The sequence below is a fragment of the Sinocyclocheilus rhinocerous genome, unplaced genomic scaffold (assembly GCF_001515625.1).
Source record: "Sinocyclocheilus rhinocerous isolate Xijiao unplaced genomic scaffold, SAMN03320098_v1.1 scaffold461, whole genome shotgun sequence".
Lineage (NCBI taxonomy): Eukaryota > Metazoa > Chordata > Actinopteri > Cypriniformes > Cyprinidae > Sinocyclocheilus > Sinocyclocheilus rhinocerous.
In genome coordinates, this window is record NW_015624123.1 from 132288 (window position 1) to 150598 (window position 18311).

General features: G+C 37.0%; 2 protein-coding genes across 3 annotated transcripts; one reads left to right on the forward strand and one right to left on the reverse strand.

The window, feature by feature from the left end:
* The first annotated feature begins 907 nt into the window (after nt 1-907).
* znf598 (zinc finger protein 598) lies at nt 908-10832 on the forward strand. Of its 2 annotated transcripts, XM_016549362.1 has the most exons (13): nt 908-1261; nt 2788-2900; nt 3449-3578; nt 3660-3871; nt 5342-5559; nt 5646-5763; nt 5837-6012; nt 6097-6181; nt 7217-8052; nt 8127-8280; nt 9037-9181; nt 9526-9639; nt 10262-10832. In XM_016549362.1, exons 1-13 carry the CDS (start codon nt 1088-1090, stop codon nt 10505-10507), a joined length of 2721 nt encoding a protein of 906 aa, XP_016404848.1. In that variant the 5' UTR covers nt 908-1087; the 3' UTR covers nt 10508-10832. The 2 variants fall into 2 exon arrangements, with proteins under 2 accessions (XP_016404848.1, XP_016404838.1); XM_016549352.1 differs by lacking the exon at nt 10262-10832 and having other exon boundaries at nt 909-1261; nt 9526-10179.
* A 3244-nt stretch (nt 10833-14076) lies between these two features.
* Nucleotides 14077-18283, reverse strand: syngr3a (synaptogyrin 3a). The gene is made up of 4 exons (XM_016549746.1): nt 18126-18283; nt 16547-16781; nt 16181-16326; nt 14077-14809 (listed from the first exon to the last, which is right to left on the reverse strand). The coding sequence occupies exons 1-4, from the start codon at nt 18225-18227 to the stop codon at nt 14606-14608; spliced, it is 687 nt and encodes a 228-aa protein (XP_016405232.1). The 5' UTR covers nt 18228-18283; the 3' UTR covers nt 14077-14605.
* Between the last annotated feature and the right edge of the window lie 28 nt (nt 18284-18311).

The window sequence follows — 18311 nt, forward strand, 5'->3', positions numbered from 1 at the left end:
GAATAAAGTTTCATCACACATCTGTATGACTCTTGTGGAGTATTTGTCATTGTATGCATGCATTTATGGTGTTAGAAAACTATTAGTGGTATCACATGCATATATATATATATATATATATATAAGTAGGGGCGAGTTAATTTGGGTTGTTATTGATAAAACAAAGATTTTATCAATAATGAGTGGTTGAGCCAGGTGACTGCAGTAAATAATAAAAAAAATGATAAAAATGTGATTATTTACTTTTCATCTAGCTGTGCTGTACAGGAAAAAGTCTAAATGTTGTTACTTGTTTGGTTTCACAGTTTTTAGGAATGCTCTAATTTCTGTTATGAAGGGAAATTATACAGCGTAACAGAGCTGAGAGCAAAATGTGAGAGTTAAATATTTATTATTATTAATAAATATTAATATTATTTTGGTAATTAAAATGTTTTATTTTATTGTGAAATTATTTTACTATATAATGAATATCAAGTCAATATATTATTTCAAAAATTATTTTATACATTTTTACGAGATGAAATAGGCCAAAAGCCAAATTATACTATAATTGTATTATTAGTAATATGTATAATAAATCATATTGTTTAATTATTTTTGCTTATTAACATTTCATTAAGCCATGTTAATACAGGTATCATATTTTGATATTAATATAATTCACATATACCTATTGTTATTATTACTACATTTATATGTATAATGCATCATATTGTTTATTATATTATATTTGTATTAATTCATCTAATTACATCGTATCTATATAATATTATTAAATATAAATATAATTACATGTTTATTAATCTTTATAATAATAAATCATATTAATATAATTCTTATATTATTGTCATGTAATCCACGCAAAGGTATGCGGTATAAAAGTCCGGTGTGTCAGAATAAAAGCTCTTCCTGTCTACGGCAAGCCTATCGCTCCCCACAATGCATTGCGTTGAACGATTACGCACACACAGGACCGCGCTTCACCCGGCCTCACCGCCCGTACTGTCGTTTACAAGCCGTCCAAATCCACGCGGATTATAGGAGAAGAACACTCCAGCACACACAGCCAGCGCCTTCCAACAGTATGGAGTCCACCGCCAAGAGAGACGCGGAGAGCACATGTGTGCTGTGCTGCCAGGACATCGACCTGTTCGCGGTGGGGAAGTGCGATCACCCGGTGTGTTACCGCTGCTCCACCAAGATGCGGCTGCTGTGCGAGCAGAAGTACTGCGCCGTCTGCCGGGAGCAGCTCGACAAGGTGCCGCCGCCTCTCCTCCAGCAGCGAGCGCAGGCCTCGGCCGCCACACACACACACACATGTCTGGTCAGCTATCCTTGTGGGGACTCTCCATAGGTGTAATGGTTTTTCTACTGTACAGACCGTATATTCTATTGCCCTACACCAACCCTACCCCTAAACCTACCCCCTCACAGGAAACTTTCTGCATTTTTAGATTTTCAAAAAACTTCATTGTGTGATTTATTAGCTTGTTTACCCGTGGGGACCTCAATTTAGGTCCCCACCGTGACACGAGTCCCCATGAGTCTGTGTATTCAGGTTTAAGTCCCCACCAGCATAGAAAAACAGGTACACACACACACCGCAGCCTGGCGACAGCACCAGTAACTTGGGCTACATACACTTATAATGGGAGCGGCCGTGTTTGTCGCTAGCAAGCTAGCAGTGTGGAGAAGTTGTCAGGAAAAAGTTTAGCTCAGTTGTCTCATCTTTCACAAGTGAAATTGAGGTAGTTGTTTGACTAATTGTTGTTATGACCTCTGTTTTTGATTGTAGATACATTTGGAAAGTTGTTTCTATTTTAGAAGTGAGCTGGTTTATTGTAGCAGTGGTGATTTATTGCCTGACGTTTCCCGTGACAACCAAGCAGCTCACTAGCGTTAGTTGGCTACAGTAAGTCCTTCACGCTGTAGTTTACTTCACGGGGGTTAACATATGATTTGATGTATACATCATCTGAAAGCTGAACAAATAAGCTTTCTATTGATATATGGATGGTTAGGATAAGACAATATTTGGCCGAGATACAACTATTTGAAATCTGGAACCTGAGGGTGCAAAAAAATCAAAATATTGAGAAAATCGCCTTTAAAGTTGTCCAAATGAAGTTCTTAGCAATGCATATTACTAATCAAAAAATAAGTTTGGATATATTTACGGTAGGAAATTTACACTCTCTTCATGGAACATGATCTTTACTTAATATTCATGATTTTTGGCATAAAAGAAAAAATCAATAATTTTGACCCATACAATGTTTTGCTGGTTATTGCTACAAATATACCCGTGCTGCTTAAGACCGCTTTTGTGCTCCAGGGTCACAAATATGAGAGGCAAGGCTATATCAGGAACAAAGTACAATTTTTTTTAAATTTATTTTTTAATAATTAGACGTGATTTTGGGACCGCTCAGCTGAATTGTGCTGTTGTGTAATCAGCTTCAGATAACTCTCGCTAGAATCCACTAGACAACGTGTGCTTTCTCTGACAGCCTGTCAACGTGCGAAGTCATGTTGACTCTGCGTGACTCACGTGACAATCAATCAAGAGTGCGTGCCTCTCTAATTGGCCTGTTAAACACAAGTTACATTAATCAGCAAGTCTGAAATTTAAAACATTTATTATTTAGTCCTTTTTGCTTAATTGACAACGTTGTTCATGCTCTAGAAGGAGTGTTTCATTCTTAAAAAATACTTGTTTTTTTCTCTTCTGTAATTAAAAAAAAATATATTTATTATTTATTTTATTTTTTTCTGATTTTCCAGGTGGTCTTCATAAAGAAACTTGAGCCCTTTGCCGCTCTGAACATTCATCAGTACCAGTATGAGAAGAAATTTGACACATACTTTGCAGATGGAAAGATATATGCACAGTTCAGGTATGAACTTTTTTTCAGCCGGGATGAGAAAAACGATCCTTTTGACAATATTCTGTATATGAATGTATTTGCTCAGTAATTGTTTCAACTAAACATTCATTGTAGATTGAAAAGTTTTAATGTAAGAATAAAATGGATGAGATACATTCTGTTGAAAATAATCAAGGCAGGATTCCCATGTTTTTTTCTGAAGAACCACAAAGGAAAATGTATTTAAAAACTATGCTTATATGTTCCAGAATATATTGTATTAAAACAATAATGTAACAATGCACAATAATGAACTGCGATATTTACCTAAATTTGTTGTGCGAATACGTAAATCTATAAAAAATGGCACAGACTTGGATATTTTTGAACCTGACATGACATAAGTTGCACTAGTTTTGAATCAACTCATTGAAATAGACAGTTTAAGCAACTTTGACGTCATCTTTCGGCAGTTTACTTGCCAAATAAAAAGTGCATCATTGCCAGTCCTGTTTTTCAGCTAAAAATCAACAATATTTGAAATTTGTTCCTTACAAGCTCTTTTACAACAAATGCAGGAAGATTTTGTTACATGAATGTCCACAATGCCCAGATCCAAAAGTGTTCTCCAAATTTGAAGAATTAGAACAGCATATGCGGAAACAACATGAACTCTTCTGCTGCAAGTTATGTGCAAAGCACCTGAAGGTAGAGTATTGCATTTTAACAAATTATTATTTTGTTTGCACACTCCTTATTCCTTCAATGAATAGTTTGCTCTGTGTACAGATATTCTCATACGAGAGGAAGTGGTACAGTCGGAAAGACCTGGCTCGACATCGAACGCAAGGGGACCCGGATGATACCTCGCATCGTGGGCATCCGCTTTGTAAATTCTGTGATGATCGATACCTGGACAACGATGAACTATTGAAGCACCTGCGGCGAGATCATTACTTCTGCCATTTCTGTGACGCAGATGGAGCTCAGGAATATTACAGGTAAAAGACCAGTTCTGGTTCACTATTTTTTTTTTTTAACCTTGTTAATTTGGTTGTTAAATTTGTTTATTTCCAAATGCAACTCACTGTAGCCATGTTTACTGTCATGCACCCAAATGATGCCTCAGTTGAACTGAAAAACCTTTCATATAAACCCCTCAATCGTTTTAATTGAGCTCATCTTGAATAAAATTTCAGTCTAATTGAAAGGGGTGGTGTAGACCTGAAATCATCCAAAAAATTAAGGAGAATGAATAAAAAGAAAAAGAAAAAAAATTAAGCATATAAATGAAAATTAGTGGATGTAAACTTACGTAGTGTTGGGCCTATATGAAATCTGTTTAGTTTTTCCTCAAATCCTGTTTTAATTCTCTTGATTCTGTTTTTTTTTTTTTTTTTTTTTTATCTCGTTTTTAGTTTTTCAAGGTTACACTTTAATGGTTAAATAAAAAAATTTGGTTAAATCATGTATCATTCATTGAAGTAAGGACCTATACAATTTAATAACAATTTTTAAAGGCCCTGTTTCTCAGATTCTGTTTTATTTTTCCCAAATGTCATGTTTTTGGGCATAATTTTTCATTTCATTTTAATGGTTTATTTATTAGGGCCCGAGCACCGATGGTGTGAGGACCCTATTGGAATTGCTCCGTTTCTTATTATTAGGGCCCGAGCACCGATGGTGTGAGGACCCTATTGGAATTGCTCCGTTTCTTATTATTAGGGCCCGAGCACCGATGGTGTGAGGACCCTATTGGAATTGCTCCGTTTCTTATTATTAGGGCCCGAGCACCGATGGTGTGAGGACCCTATTGGAATTGCTCCGTTTCTTATTATTAGGGCCCGAGCACCGATGGTGTGAGGACCCTATTGGAATTGCTCCGTTTCTTATTATTATGCAGCTTTAATTTATTCATTTATTTTTTTATAATAATAGGCCCATGAGAAAAATGTTTTTTTTTTTTTTCATAAATTGTGTTGTCTGTTTTAATTTTTCTAGATTTCTGGATTCCTGTATTATCTGTCATAATCAGGCATATAAGGCATAAAACATTAAAATTTTAATTAGAAATACATTCTGCAGTACAATAGTAATGTATTTCTGCCATTATTTGTTAAAGTTAAAAGCACGTTAAACAAAACCTTTATTTTGACAGGTCGCCACAAAGACCTTTAATTTTCTGTGTATATAACAATATTTTTATTAAGTGAATTGGTGAAATGCTCGTAAAATGATTCTCAGAGCAGCTCTGGAGATGAAGTTTATGTCCTCATATAGTGAGATGGCAGATGCAGCTTGTGATTTGTTTTTTTAGCATCACTCATGCTTCAGTGTGTGTACTAACTGGGGCACTCATTTAGACGGAGACCTGCAGAACATGCAGACTTCATAGCAGTCTTTTTGCACTGTAATATTCACAGAATTTAAATGTTAATTCACTTAATTTAAGTATTATTTTTGTCCTATAGCGACTACCAGTACCTCAGCGAGCACTTCAGAGAAAGCCATTATCTCTGCCAGGAGGGCCGCTGCAGTACAGAGCAGTTCACTCATGCTTTCCGCACAGAGATTGACTATAAAGCTCACAAAGCTGCTGCCCACAGCAAAAACCGGGCTGAGGCACGGCAGAATCGCCAAATCGACATTCAGTTCAACTATGCACTCAGACAACAACGACGAAATGGCGGTAAAGCTGAATTTGCTCTTTCTATGAGTTGGATATAAATTAGGGGTCGCATGCCTTAATCAAGCCCATCTGGATGTCTGTTTTAGGTCTGATAGTTGGTGGCGATGACTATGAGGAAGTGGATCGCTTCAACAGACGGGGAAGACCAGGAAGAGGACGAGCCCCAGGAGGACAGCAGAATGTCAGGAGCTGGAGATATAATCGGTAGGTCCTCATCAGTGCTGCATTCTGACATATGAGAGAGCTTATGGAAGACTGAGAGAGTTGTTGTCCTCAGAGAGGAAGAGGACCGAGAGATCGCAGCTGCTTTGCGAGCTTCGATGGCCAGCCACCAGGAAGAGAGAAGCCATGTGCAAGAGAGAAGCAGTCAGAAGCCACGCAAAGAGGAAAAGATGGAGCCTGATGACATGAGAAACAACAGAGGCACTGCCAAGCAGACGAACGAAATGCAAGGTGTGGCAATCGAAAATGTGTGTGTTTGTTTATTTATTTGTTTATTTGGAAGTTGATGAAATTGCATGTGTGAATATATTTCAGCTCGATCAGTGAAGAGTAATCCCTCTTTGGCTGGTCAGGACTTCCCTGTTTTAGGGGCAGCTGCACCTCCAGCCCCAATTCAAAGGTACTGTATGTTTGTCCTGTTTTTAGTAAGATGGGTCTCTTTTATGTATTTTTTCCCCATGTAGGAATACTAAGATCATTTCTTTTTTAAAGGTGCTTGCTTTCTTGATTTTTTATTTTGTCCAGATATTAATTAATTCAAATTTGTTCAGTGACATGAATACACTGCTTTCCGTTTTTTTTTTTTTTTTTTTTAATGTCTGTATTGAAATTTAGATTTTTGGGGGACATAAAGTCAGAAACGTCAGGCTGATATAATTGTCTTGCAATTGTTAATTGAAATAAAGCTAAAAAAAAATGTAATATTAGAAAAACTTAAACCTAAATGAAAATGAGAAATGTTGCCTTGGCAGCTAACTGAAACAAAAAAAAGTTTTAAGTTAATTAAATTAAAGCTAAATAAAAGTATTAAAAATAAACACAAATAAAAACAAAATGAATTTAACCTCAATTAAAATTAAAACGACAAATATAACAAATAATGTACAGTAAAAATAAATGCTAATTTAAAAATGTATATATATGTATATATTTTATAATAGTACAGAAATAATGCTAAACTTGCACTAGCTCAAATCATTATTATTTCATAAAAATTGCTTTTTTGCTCCAATTAATAGTCACATGGTGCAACCGACATGCAAAGCAACTTCCTTTTTATTTTTTTTAAATTTTTTTTTTTATAAAAAAATTTTTTTTTTAATGGGCATAAATAAAAAAATGTCAGGCTGATACAGCTGTCCTGAAATCATAATGAAAGAAAGGGGCCTCTGAATTCTTGAAAACAAATCCTTAAGTACTTTGATTTGCTGGACATAAAAGATTATGCTAAAGTCATATGGTGCAACCAACAAATATGCAGAACAAAACAGGAAATGATGTCAGAGAGAACCCAAGCCATTTCTGCAGGTCAGATTATCATTTGAGGTGGGCTCATAGTTGTGGTTATATGCAACAGCAAGAAATTTGCTATTAAACATCGAGTTTAATTGAATCAGATCAGTATTTTACAATGTCTGTCTCCCTATCATTGCAGCAAGATCAAACAAACTTCTGTCTCTCTGAAGGAAGATGATTTTCCAAGCTTGTCTGGCTCAGTAGTTTCCGCTCCAATGACACCTGCATACACAAATCAACCCAAGAAACATTCGTCCTTCCAGGAGGAGGACTTTCCTGCACTGATCTCCAAGATCAAACCACTGAAGTCTCAATCAAACACAACATCGGCCTGGTCTCAAGCTGGAAGCAAACCTGCGGTGGTTTCCAATAAACCTGTGGTTCTGCCCACCAAAACAGCTCCTACGGTCTCTTCATCCATACTGTCTGCCAGTGACCCGCCGCCCAGTGGAAGTGTGCCTCAGCTTCTCACTGCCTCCTCATCTCGCCGCAAAAAGAAGCTCACCTCTGCTGAAACCCACAAAGCTCCACCTAAAGTCAAATGTCCGTCCTCATCGGATGACGAGGACCCCCAGACCGGTAAAACGGCTCAGGAAATCTGCACGGTACCGACTATGCTTGACATCTCCACTTTGTTGACGGTAAAAGATGGCTCATCTCAGACCAACCCCAAAACCAATAAGAAAAAGAAACAAGCCACAACTTCATCTCTGGGTTCCCCCTCACGCACTCCTGAGTCCGTGTCCAAAATGGCTCACAAAGAGAACGTTCCCGAGACGAAGCCACCAGACAACAGTCTCCCCTCCAAAACAAACTCCTTTATAAACGGACTCACGGAGAAACCAGCAGAAGCACTGTCCCCTACATCATTTCCTGAAAATATTCCTTCCCCTTTAAAGCAGCCGGTAACCGACCAACCTCCTCCACCCAAAGAAGAGGAATTTCCAGCACTTATCTCCAGAAAACCTCCACCTGGTAAGCCGGTTCCTTTCCTTAAAGAGGCAGTGCCCAAAATGACATTGTTTCTAAGTGCCTACTTGTGTTTTCAGGCTTTAAAAGTGCATTTCCGTTGAAGAGCACTCAGAGTGTGCTGCCGCCTCCTCCTCCTGGCCTTGGGCCTGTTGTCAGCAAACCTCCTCCAGGATTCACGGGCATCCCACTCAACAGTAATGTGGTGGAATCGTCGATGCCGGCTGTTGACAGGTTAGAGACTGTGATGTGTGTGCGGTTATACGTGTGCGTGATGTGGGGGAAGTGGTGTTCCCTGTTTTGAGTCACTGTTGTATTTTGAGTACATGAAAGCTGACTATTTATTGATGGCAAGCAATGTTTTTAATAGTCTTAGGCCTGGTATTACAGACAGGGCTTAGTTTAAGTCAGGATTAGGCTATAGTTCAATTAGGACATTAAAGTAAACTTAAGTGGACTTAAGCCTTGTCTATAAAACTGAGGGTTAATTTTATAAAGCCAGTATCTGAGAGAATGTTGATATAAATATAATAGATATAATACTTTCTTTTTAACAATTTGTTAAAATTGAGGGGTAAAAAGGGATGATAGGGTTTTTTTTTGTCCACAGGCCTCTTATTCTTTTCTGTATTGCACTTTTTGGGTCTGTAATTTAACATTTGATGTACATTTATTTTACCTTACACTTCCATTAAATGATATTAAGAATAATGCAAGATATTACAAGATGATGATCAGAAATATCAGCAAATCAGCATATTAGAATGATTTCTGAAGAATGATGTGACACTGAAGACTGGAGTAATGATGCTGAAAATTCAGCTTTGCATCACCGAAATAAATTGCATTTGAAAATATATTCAGATTTAACAATAGATAATTGTTTAAAAATTCACCAAAGTTCTAATTTAATAATTTATCACTAATTAATGTAAAAATAGAAAAGTGATTCAAGTGTTTTATCTCATTAGGCGTTGTGTTTTCTTTCAGAGTGACACCTGCTATTGGACCCTACCTCATACCCGACAATTTCCAGCAAAGAAACATGGACCTTATTCAGTCTATTAAGAATTATCTTCAAAATGATGAAACCAAGTTCAATGAGTTCAAAAACTATTCAGGCCAATTTAGACAGGTACCTATCCAACCAAGACCATTTAAATTCAATTAATATTAATCCCACATATTATTATTATATATTAGTTTTGCTAGTTTAAGCGAATTGTATTAATTCCCTTGTAATTATTATGTAGTTCTATGAGCTTGTTAATTGAGACATGAAATATTTTTAAATATATTATTTCCAAAATACACTTGTCACATCCTGCAGGACCCTTCAAAATGAACTAGTGAAGAAAAAATGTTTAAAAATAGTGTAAACTGGTGACCCATTATAGAACCTATGATACACACTGCCTTACACGTACATTGTATTACCCATTAATATTTTCATTGATCTCTAATTTTCCTCTTGAGCAGGGTATAATACCTGCTGTCCAGTACTACAAAAGCTGCCAGGAGCTGCTAGGGGAGAATTTCAACAGGGTCTTCAACGAGCTGCTGGTTCTCCTACCAGACACTCGCAAGCAACAGGAGCTTCTCACTGCCCACGGAGACTTTAAGGCTCTCGAGAAACAGCAGGAAGGCTCCAAGCCCAAAAAAAACAAAAAGAAAGCCTGGCAGACAGGCACTACCAGCAACAGCCTGGAGCTGGACTGCCATGTGTGTCCCACCTGTAAGCAGGTGCTGGCTCTGAAAGACTTCAACACCCATAAAACCCTACACATCGGCGATGATGACTTCCCCTCTTTACAGGCCATAAGCAAGATCATCAGCTAGCTGCCAGCAGACGCACATCCACGGCTCTCTGTGACACAGGACCTGGTGCTGCACCAGGATAATGCTGAGATGCTCGAAAGGATGAGGGCTTGTCTGAGCTGCAGTAGTAATGTTTACTCCGATTGTTCCGGTTCGGAAAGTTTTGACAAAACCTTTTTTTCAAAGGGGAAAGATCAATCCTAAAAGGTGCAAGAGGAACTGTTGCTGTTTTGAAGAGAAACCGGTTTAATCGACTTGAAAGCTTGAGTTCTAACATTGATTCATTTATTACTCCTCCAGTTCATCTTTTTCATCAGGTTTTCCAGTGCTGTTAGCATGGTCTTTTTTTTTTTTTTTTTTTTTTTTTGTTCTCCTACCAGACACTCGCAAGCAACAGGAGCTTCTCACTGCCCACGGAGACTTTAAGGCTCTTGAGAAACAGCAGCAAGGCTCCAAGGCCAAAAAAAACAAAAAGAAAGCCTGGCAGACAGGCACTACCAGCAACAGCCTGGAGCTGGACTGCCATGTGTGTCCCACCTGTAAGCAGGTGCTGGCTCTGAAAGACTTCAACACCCATAAAACCCTACACATCGGCGATGATGACTTCCCCTCTTTACAGGCCATAAGCAAGATCATCAGCTAGCTGCCAGCAGACGCACATCCACGGCTCTCTGTGACACAGGACCTGGTGCTGCACCAGGATAATGCTGAGATGCTCGAAAGGATGAGGGCTTGTCTGAGCTGCAGTGGTAATGTTTACTTGGATTGTTCAGATTCGGAAAGTTTTGATGACACCTTTTTTCGAAGAAGAAAGATCAACCCTAAAAAGTGCAAGTGGAACTGTAACTGTTTCGAAGAGAAACCGGATTAATCTACTTGAAAGCTTGAGTTCTAATGTTGATTCATTTATTACTCCTCCAGTTCATCTTTTTCATCAGGTTTTCCAGTGCTGTTAGCATGGTCTTTTTTTTTTTTTTTTTTTTTTTTTTTTTTTTTTTTTAAATTGTAAGGTTGGCTGCCTTTGAAAAATAACCTATTTATTTCAGAATGCTCCTGCCGTTTGATTGAAATTTATTCATTTCTCATTTCTGTTTACAAACTCTACAGTACAGAAAAATAAAATGGTTAATATATAGCATTTCTTACAGTAAGCTACAGTGATCTGTCTACTGACTTTTGACATATTGACATTTTTGAATGATTGTTTGTGTAAATAATTTGCAATTAAACAATCAAGCCAGGGAACGAAATGCACAGCTCGACACACTTTAGGCCACATGTGATTGTCTTTACACAATTAAATCAATGTGAGGAAATTTCACCTGCCTTAAAATATACAGGAAAAACCAGAGGGACATTTTGAAAGGTTGTCAAGATGGGATCAGACTACGGTGTGTTTTGTATAAAATACCAAATTAGTACAGATGGATAAATCTTGAATTTTTTTTGGTTAGATTTTTGTTAAATACCATTGTGCTTGTGCCTCTTAAATATTTCTTCACACTCCCACAGAGTTGACTGTTGAGACTTCAGTACGGCCACCTTTTCTCATCTCTCTTTCAGGAATGCTATTCGTGCCACGGCCTTGTGGTCAACAGTTTGCGATGTGTCAGGACATATCTGCAGAATAAATGCTGGTCAAACATGATCAACCTTTAGATTAAGTTATTCAAGCTCCAGTTTGTGTATTTCATCTGTTTGTTTTGTGCAACATACTCGAAAATGTTAACTACGGAGATATTTAGAGGAAACGTTCACACAAAAATGAAAATTCTGTCATTTAAAAAAAAACTTCTATTACATGGGACGCAAAAGGAGATATTAGGCTGTTAGGGACTGAGGACGTTATTGAACATTCACTTTCATTTTTCCATTCAGTAAAAGTGAAAGAGACTTTCTGCCATTTTGTTCCACAGGAGAAAGAAATTCATACAGGTTTGAACAACATGAGGGTGAGAGGGTCATTTTTGAGTGAGCTACGCCTGTCTTATTTGACATATGTTTTGATTGTTAGATTGGATCTTAAGGTATATTACTTTTCACAAGCTCAAGTTTTCTTTTTAAAAATGTTAAAACTTAAACATTGGGATATATCTGTACAATGAACTATTTGAAGCAATTAAAGGAATAGGTCCCCCAAAATAAAAATATGCTGGAAATTTACTTTACCCGCAGGCCATCCAAGATGTGGATGTGTTTGTTTTTTCATCAGAACAGATTTGGAGAAATTTAGCATTGCATCACTTGCTCACCAATGGATGCACTGTAGTGAATGGGTGCCGTCAGAACGAGAGTCCAAACAGCTGATAAAAACATCACAATAATCCACAAGTAATCCACACAAATCCAGTCCATCAGGTAATGTCTTGTAAAGTGAAAAGCTGTGTTTTTAATAAGCAGATCCATTATTAAAGTGTTTTAACTTTAAACCATTGTTTCTGGCCAAAATAATGAGTACATAATCCAGAATAACTTTTCTTCCTGTGGAAAAGTCTATCTCTGTTTAGTCTATCTTCGTCCTCTCATGTCAATCACTGTTTTGGACTGTTTGTGCATGTAAAGCAGGCTTGACCTGTGCATATTTCTTTCCTGATTCAGATTGAGAGGACTTTTTCATTGGGGAAAGAAATACAGTATAATGGATAGAGGACTTGTATTTTAGCTGAAAGCAACAGTTTGAAGTTAAAAACATCTTTAAACATGTAGCTTTTCGATTCACAAGTCATTAATTGATGGACTGGAGTTGTGTGAATTACTTGTGGATTATTGTGATGTTTTTATCAGCTGTTTGGACTCTCATTCTGACGGCACCCATTCACTGCAGAGGACCCATTGGTGAGCAAGTGATATAATGCTAAATTTCTCCAAATCTCTTCTGATGAAGAAACAAACTCTATCTTGGTTGGATGGAGGTTAAGTAAATTTTCAACAAATGTTTTTGTGTGAACTATTTCTAATGTAGAAAGTTCAAAATATTACAGGATCTGGCTTTCAGAACAGAATGATTTCTTAATGGTGTGTGAGAGTCATTAAAAGAGCACATTACAGGTCTTTATTTAAACATGTCTTTATTTTCATAATGTCTGGCAACTGCAGTCTGAAGACATTCTGACTGACAACGACAAATCTTTTGAGTACATCTTTCAATCACAAGATGGGATATATTGCCTGCAGATACAGTATGTAATATGCATTTAAAAAGAGTCCTGGACAAGGTCAAGGCATTTTTACTGATGCAAATTTTGCACTTTGTCCTTCAATGGGGTACAAATACAAAAACTAAATAAGGCTTTTATTTTCACATCTCTTCATCATCTATAATACTTTTTTTAGAGGTGCAAATTTTGATCCAGCAAAACATACCTCAGTGAATCACTCCAAAACTCTCCCACAATATTGGTCCATGAAGCATTTTAACAGGAGTGCCAAGAGGAGTGCCAACAGGAGTTAAGTACAGGAAACACAAGACCCTGACCACTTTCACAAACATACTCCGTTTACATGTATTGAAGTACAATCACTATCATTTGTGTATGTTGCCCTATCTCTGAACACAGAAACATTACCAAAATCTACCACATATCAGACAAAGCACTGATGATGGCCACCAAACAGCTTTTTTTTTTAAACAGCAGCCAACTGATGAATATCTGAAGGGTGTCCCAAACAAATTACTTTGCAAACCACTGGTATATGCACTGCCTTTCAAAAGCTTGAGGTTGGTAAGGTTTTTTAATTCTCTTCTGCTCTCCAAGGCTGCATTTATTTGATGAAAAATACACTAAAAACAGTAATATTATGAAATAGTATTAGGATTTAAAATAACTGCTTTCTATTTTAATGTAATTTAAAATTTTATTTATTTCTGTGATGTAAAGCTGAAATGTCAGCATCATTCCTCCAGTCTTCAGTGTCACGTGATCCTTCAGAAATCATTCTAATATGCTGATTTGCTGCTCAGTTGTGCTGCTTAATATTTTTTTCAGGATTCTTTGATGAATAGAAAGTTCAAAAGAACAGCACTGATTTGAAATAGAAATCTTTTGTAACATTACCAATGTCTTTACTGTCACTTTTGATCGATTTAATGTCTCCTTGCTGATAAAAATGACACATTTGACTTTCTTACTAGCAATTCCTAATGTTGAAAACATACCAAGTGGGGTCATTGTAAGTTACAAAACTCCTTCCAAAATAAAATCTGACTATGTCGTAACACGTTTAGTGGCTTCACTGAGTCAACACCTTCTCTACACACTTTTGATACATAAGACACCTTTAAATCTACAGCCAAACTCTTGCCCTCTTTTAGGAAGACCACCTCTCGTAAGCTTTTAGTTGGAGAACATTTAAATGTGTCAAAAAATGTTTCGGTGATTCCATGTTTCAGATATTGCACTTTAAATACAGTACCCCAACAGCATTATGGAAACTGAATATATAAGGTATTGTTTGTGATGCATGGCACTTCATAGCTCTCTAAATATAACACATGCAACCTTTTTCATTTTTAAACAACACTGATAACCCTCAAAACGGTTTCATTCCAGCTGATAAATTAACACGTAATATTCCGAACGAAAGTGAAATCACAATCAACATATTCTTGTACAGAAGTTCACAAACGGTACTACCTATGAACATTGTCACACCACTTCAGTTTGAAGACCAGTGCTAGCCATCCACACTGACTCTGACACACCAATGGCATCGCATGTGGACTTTTGCTAGAGGCACCGTTTCAGTAAATTGGCACCTGGTAGGTTGGGGCGTTGGAGTCCAGGTTTTCGGTGAAGGGTGGGCTCTGGTATGTGTCGTTGGGCTCGGTGCTCGTGCCGGTGGGGGAGGGCTGGACAGGCGGCTTTCCGTCCATGTGCTCTGTGGTGAAGAGGCTCATGTCGGTCCCTAGCATGTACTTCTGCACCGCTCTCACGGTCAAACCAGCCTGAAATACAGAGAAGAAGCAAATGACAGTCACACGCATTAGTACCGAACTCTCATTAAAAATAACTATGCTCAACTCTGACCACTTGTACTGAAGAAACCAAACAGTTTTTTTTTTTAAACCTGAAGGCACTGCAGTCTTATTGGTGCCAGATAATTCTAGAACTTGGCATTTAGTTTTGTAGTTTTGTCATATCCTCCTGACTACCAGCTATGGAGTTTTGTCCTCTGTAGAGGACATTATGTTTTAGTGATTTCTCTGAGACGTAACATGCCACAGTTTTAAGTCTGGATGTCCTGTACAGAGCACATTCAGGGCTTTTCATTTCCTGGTAGTCAGGAGGATATGGCTAAATTTGTATCCTTAGCAACATGCTGAAACATTATCATAAAACTTTCAAAACATTATATAATTTGAAGGACTTTCTGAAGAAAATATGAGTTAAGTATCTTTCGTTCAAATTTTTTGCGGATTGTAAGATATTTAAAAAGAACTCAAGAATAAAATTGATCAAATGTGACAGTAAAGACTTTTATAATGTTGCAAAATATTTTTATTTCAAATAAACGCTGTTCTATTAGTACAACTTAAAATACCTGTTTTCTGTTTTAATATTCAAATGTAATTTATTCCTGTGATGAAAAGCTGAATTTTCATTACTCCAGTCTTCAGTGTCACACGATCCTTCAGAAATCATTCTAATATACCTTTAAGAAACATTTATTACTATTATTATTATAAGTTTTTTAGGATTCTTTGATGAACAGAAAGCTCAAAAGAACAGCATTTATTTGAAATAGAAATCTTTTGTAACATCATAAATGTCTTTACTGTCACTTTTGATCAGTTTAATAGGTCCTTGCTGAATAAATGTAAAAATATACAAATCATTTAGTAAAAAAAGCTTACCCCAAACCTTTAAATGGTAGTGTATCACGGTTTACACAAAGACATTATAAATTAATAAATAATTCTAAATGGTAGTGCTTGTGTGTATTTCTAAACACGAATCGTTGATGTAACAATTGCTAAAGATCAAGACAAGTCATACATTTCACTCTTGTTCAGTAACTGTAAGAAATAGCATCAGTTTCGTTCACATCAGGACACGCCACCGAACACTATTCTCATCCTCTTTCACGACGGCAAGGGAGAAGGAAGTCATTCTATTATATGTTCCCACATCCCCTGAGGGCTGAAGCCAGTATGTAGAGCAAGCTAATGTCAATGAGATAGTTCATGATATAACAACTGAAATGGACTGTGTTCTGCATATCCTGCCATTTCAGCTTTAGATTTGAAAAGGAATCAAATAAATGTGTCAATAAAAAGTGTTTTCATTTCCGTGTACAGATAGTTATGCTCATTTACCCAGGTGAAGATGGAGAAGAAGGAGAAGGTAATGGCAGCTCTGGCAGCATCCGCTCCCTGATTTAAGGGCAGCTCATCTGGAGTGGTGCGCTGCCATTGGTTGGCCAAGAAGCAGAAACAAACAAACCACAAAAACGCCCAGAAACCTGTCATCATGCACAAAACACAACAATAAGAATATATTATAGCAATAATTTCAATAAAGTTTACTATACTGTCCCCATGTTGTTTACATAAATAAATACAAAAAACATCTTAAGGCAATACAGTACTGAATCATTGCCAGACCCCTTGAACAATTCACAGCTTAAAAATAGCCGTCACAGAGAGAGTCTCAGTCTGTTTTGGCATGCTCTTATAGTTTACCTGAAAATCCAATGTCCAGCATCACTGCCTTCTTCCTGTCTTTAATACTGCTGATTTGTTGGAACTTCATGTCAAGGATAATGAAGAAAATGCATGCTAGAAATGCTATGAGCCCAATGGTGGTTCCGTAGTTGCAAGCATTGTTGTTCTTGTTGAAAACGCAATAGAGCCTCTCACTGCCATGGTTGACGTAGCCTTCATTTATTATGGATCCGAACACTACCATTGAGAAGATCTGCAAGGGAAAAGATACAGCAGTTTTATTGATGTTCTTTTTTTCATGCTAACACTGTTAAATAATTAAATACCATTACAATAATTACTATTATTCTATGTTCAGGCAGTTGACATGAAGTGACCGAAGCATATATCTAGTAAAATCTATGTATCTATTTTTTGGTGTTGATTGTAATAAATTAATATTTCAATTACAAAATGAAAGAGAAATATGAACTTACACAGACACAAGATCCGCTGTATGACCAAAACAATGCTATTCAATAAACATAATGTATTCTAAATAGACAACAACTCTTCTAAATCAACATTTTCCACTTGTAATATTTTCCAAATATTGTTCTGTACACTCACAGAAAAAAGCTGTCATTGGGACTGTACCTTTTCAAAAGGTACTAATATGTACTTTTAATGTACTGATACTTTTACATAAGGCCTACTAATTTAAAGTATAAATATTTTTGTATTTTATTTTTGAGAAGATTTTGATGCCTATTTTACAAGAAACAAAAGCTTTTGACTGAAAGAGAATTGTATTGCACAAAGCTATGCTCCACCTGATGTGTTTGTCTGACGCAAATAACATCAAATGGATGTAACAGTACATGCGCGTATAGTAAGTAATGCATCAACCAATCAGAATCGAGGCGCCGGTCATATAGCAGCAGTGGCTGCGGCTCAAAACCTAGTGAGCTGCCTAAGTAGACAGCATTTCTGAGCAACATACAGAATGATGCTCAAACACATGCGCTGCTCAAAATGAGGCAGCTGACTATGCTTTGAGACACACTATAATGATGTTCTTACTGAAAAACCTTAATGTAATAATAGAGAAACGTTCATCCATGACATTAGATTAACTCGCTTTGCTTTAATATAGGTAAATAGCCTCATATTTTAAATATTATTTCTTGTTTTGAAGTCACGCCTAGTGATAGACCTATGGATAAAAAATAATACATAATAATAGGCTATAATGGTATTACAAACGAATTCATCCTGCCATAATAAACCAAACAACAAAAAGAATGAAGAATGAGCGCGTATGTTTATATGCATGCTTTTATGTTTTCATTCTAAAAGGAATCACATGAGTAACCTCGTCACCAGAGGCAAATACGCTTCATGACATCAATACGTCAACATTTTCAATATAAACGAAAATAATCTTCGATTTTACAAATAAACGCATAGCTATACGAGCGTCAGTGACCTCATTTAATTATTAAATGAGCACGTGATGAAAATGTTATGATTATGATACGTTCTGGGTTATTCTCACAGACCACATTTGTCTCTTCTAGGGCAGATATGATTATTTGTAGGTAAATAAACGTCTTACCCATGATAATATTCTAAGGATGGTCTGCGGCTGTTGGATAAAGGCAATAGGGTCGAACGCAGCCCCGGCTCTCCCAGCACCAAATGCACCCACTCCGTCCATTTTCCTCCTACTGTTATTCAGGCTCTGGGCTGTGGGTCGAGGTAGGCACACACACACACACACACACACACACACACACCCCAC

Excerpts from the sequence above, each read along its gene's own strand:
- znf598 (XM_016549362.1), top strand. The coding sequence starts at position 1,088 with ATGGAGTCCACCGCCAAGAGAGACGCGGAGAGCACATGTGTGCTGTGC. Across the intron at positions 2,901-3,448 it reads AAGATATATGCACAGTTCAG|GAAGATTTTGTTACATGAAT; the intron begins GTATGAACTTTT and ends CAACAAATGCAG. Across the intron at positions 3,872-5,341 it reads GGAGCTCAGGAATATTACAG|CGACTACCAGTACCTCAGCG; the intron begins GTAAAAGACCAG and ends TTTGTCCTATAG.
- syngr3a (XM_016549746.1), bottom strand. The coding sequence starts at position 18,227 with ATGGACGGAGTGGGTGCATTTGGTGCTGGGAGAGCCGGGGCTGCGTTC. Across the intron at positions 16,782-18,125 it reads TCCTTAGAATATTATCATGG|ATCTTCTCAATGGTAGTGTT; the intron begins GTAAGACGTTTA and ends TTTCCCTTGCAG. Across the intron at positions 14,810-16,180 it reads TCTTCTCCATCTTCACCTGG|GCTGGTTTGACCGTGAGAGC; the intron begins GTAAATGAGCAT and ends TCTGTATTTCAG.